This window comes from Buceros rhinoceros, unplaced genomic scaffold (genome assembly GCF_000710305.1).
Source record: "Buceros rhinoceros silvestris isolate BGI_N320 unplaced genomic scaffold, ASM71030v1 scaffold27311, whole genome shotgun sequence".
In the NCBI taxonomy this organism is placed as follows: domain Eukaryota; kingdom Metazoa; phylum Chordata; class Aves; order Bucerotiformes; family Bucerotidae; genus Buceros; species Buceros rhinoceros.
The window spans coordinates 1-239 of record NW_010396341.1 but is presented as its reverse complement, the minus strand read 5'-3'; the positions used below and the strand labels follow the sequence as shown (position 1 = coordinate 239).

At 66.9% G+C, this 239-nt stretch overlaps 1 protein-coding gene across 1 annotated transcript in view; it reads right to left on the bottom strand.

The window, feature by feature from the left end:
* PLK1 (polo-like kinase 1) overlaps positions 1-236 on the bottom strand; it is a gene marked incomplete at its 5' end in the record, with an annotated part of 4,988 nt that extends 4,752 nt beyond the window's left edge. Inside the window, one exon of the mRNA XM_010145887.1 lies at positions 96-236. Within this exon, the coding sequence (XP_010144189.1) occupies positions 96-236 (141 nt within the window). The remainder of the gene's footprint in view (positions 1-95) is intronic.
* Between the last annotated feature and the right edge of the window lie 3 nt (positions 237-239).

The window sequence follows — 239 nt, the reverse complement described above, 5'->3', positions numbered from 1 at the left end:
AGTGGAGATCCCCCTCACGGCCCGTCCCGGGGGCTGGGGGCCCTGCCAGAGGCAGCCATGGGGAGCTGGCAGGGCATCACGTCCCCGACACCTACCGATCTTGACCTCCATGTCGTCGCTGAGGAAGAGGTTGCCCAGTTTGAGGTCGCGGTGAATGACGCGGTGGCTGTGCAGGTACTGGCAGCCCAGGATGGTCTGGCGGAGGTAGTACCGCACCTCGGGCTCGCTCAGCGCCTTCC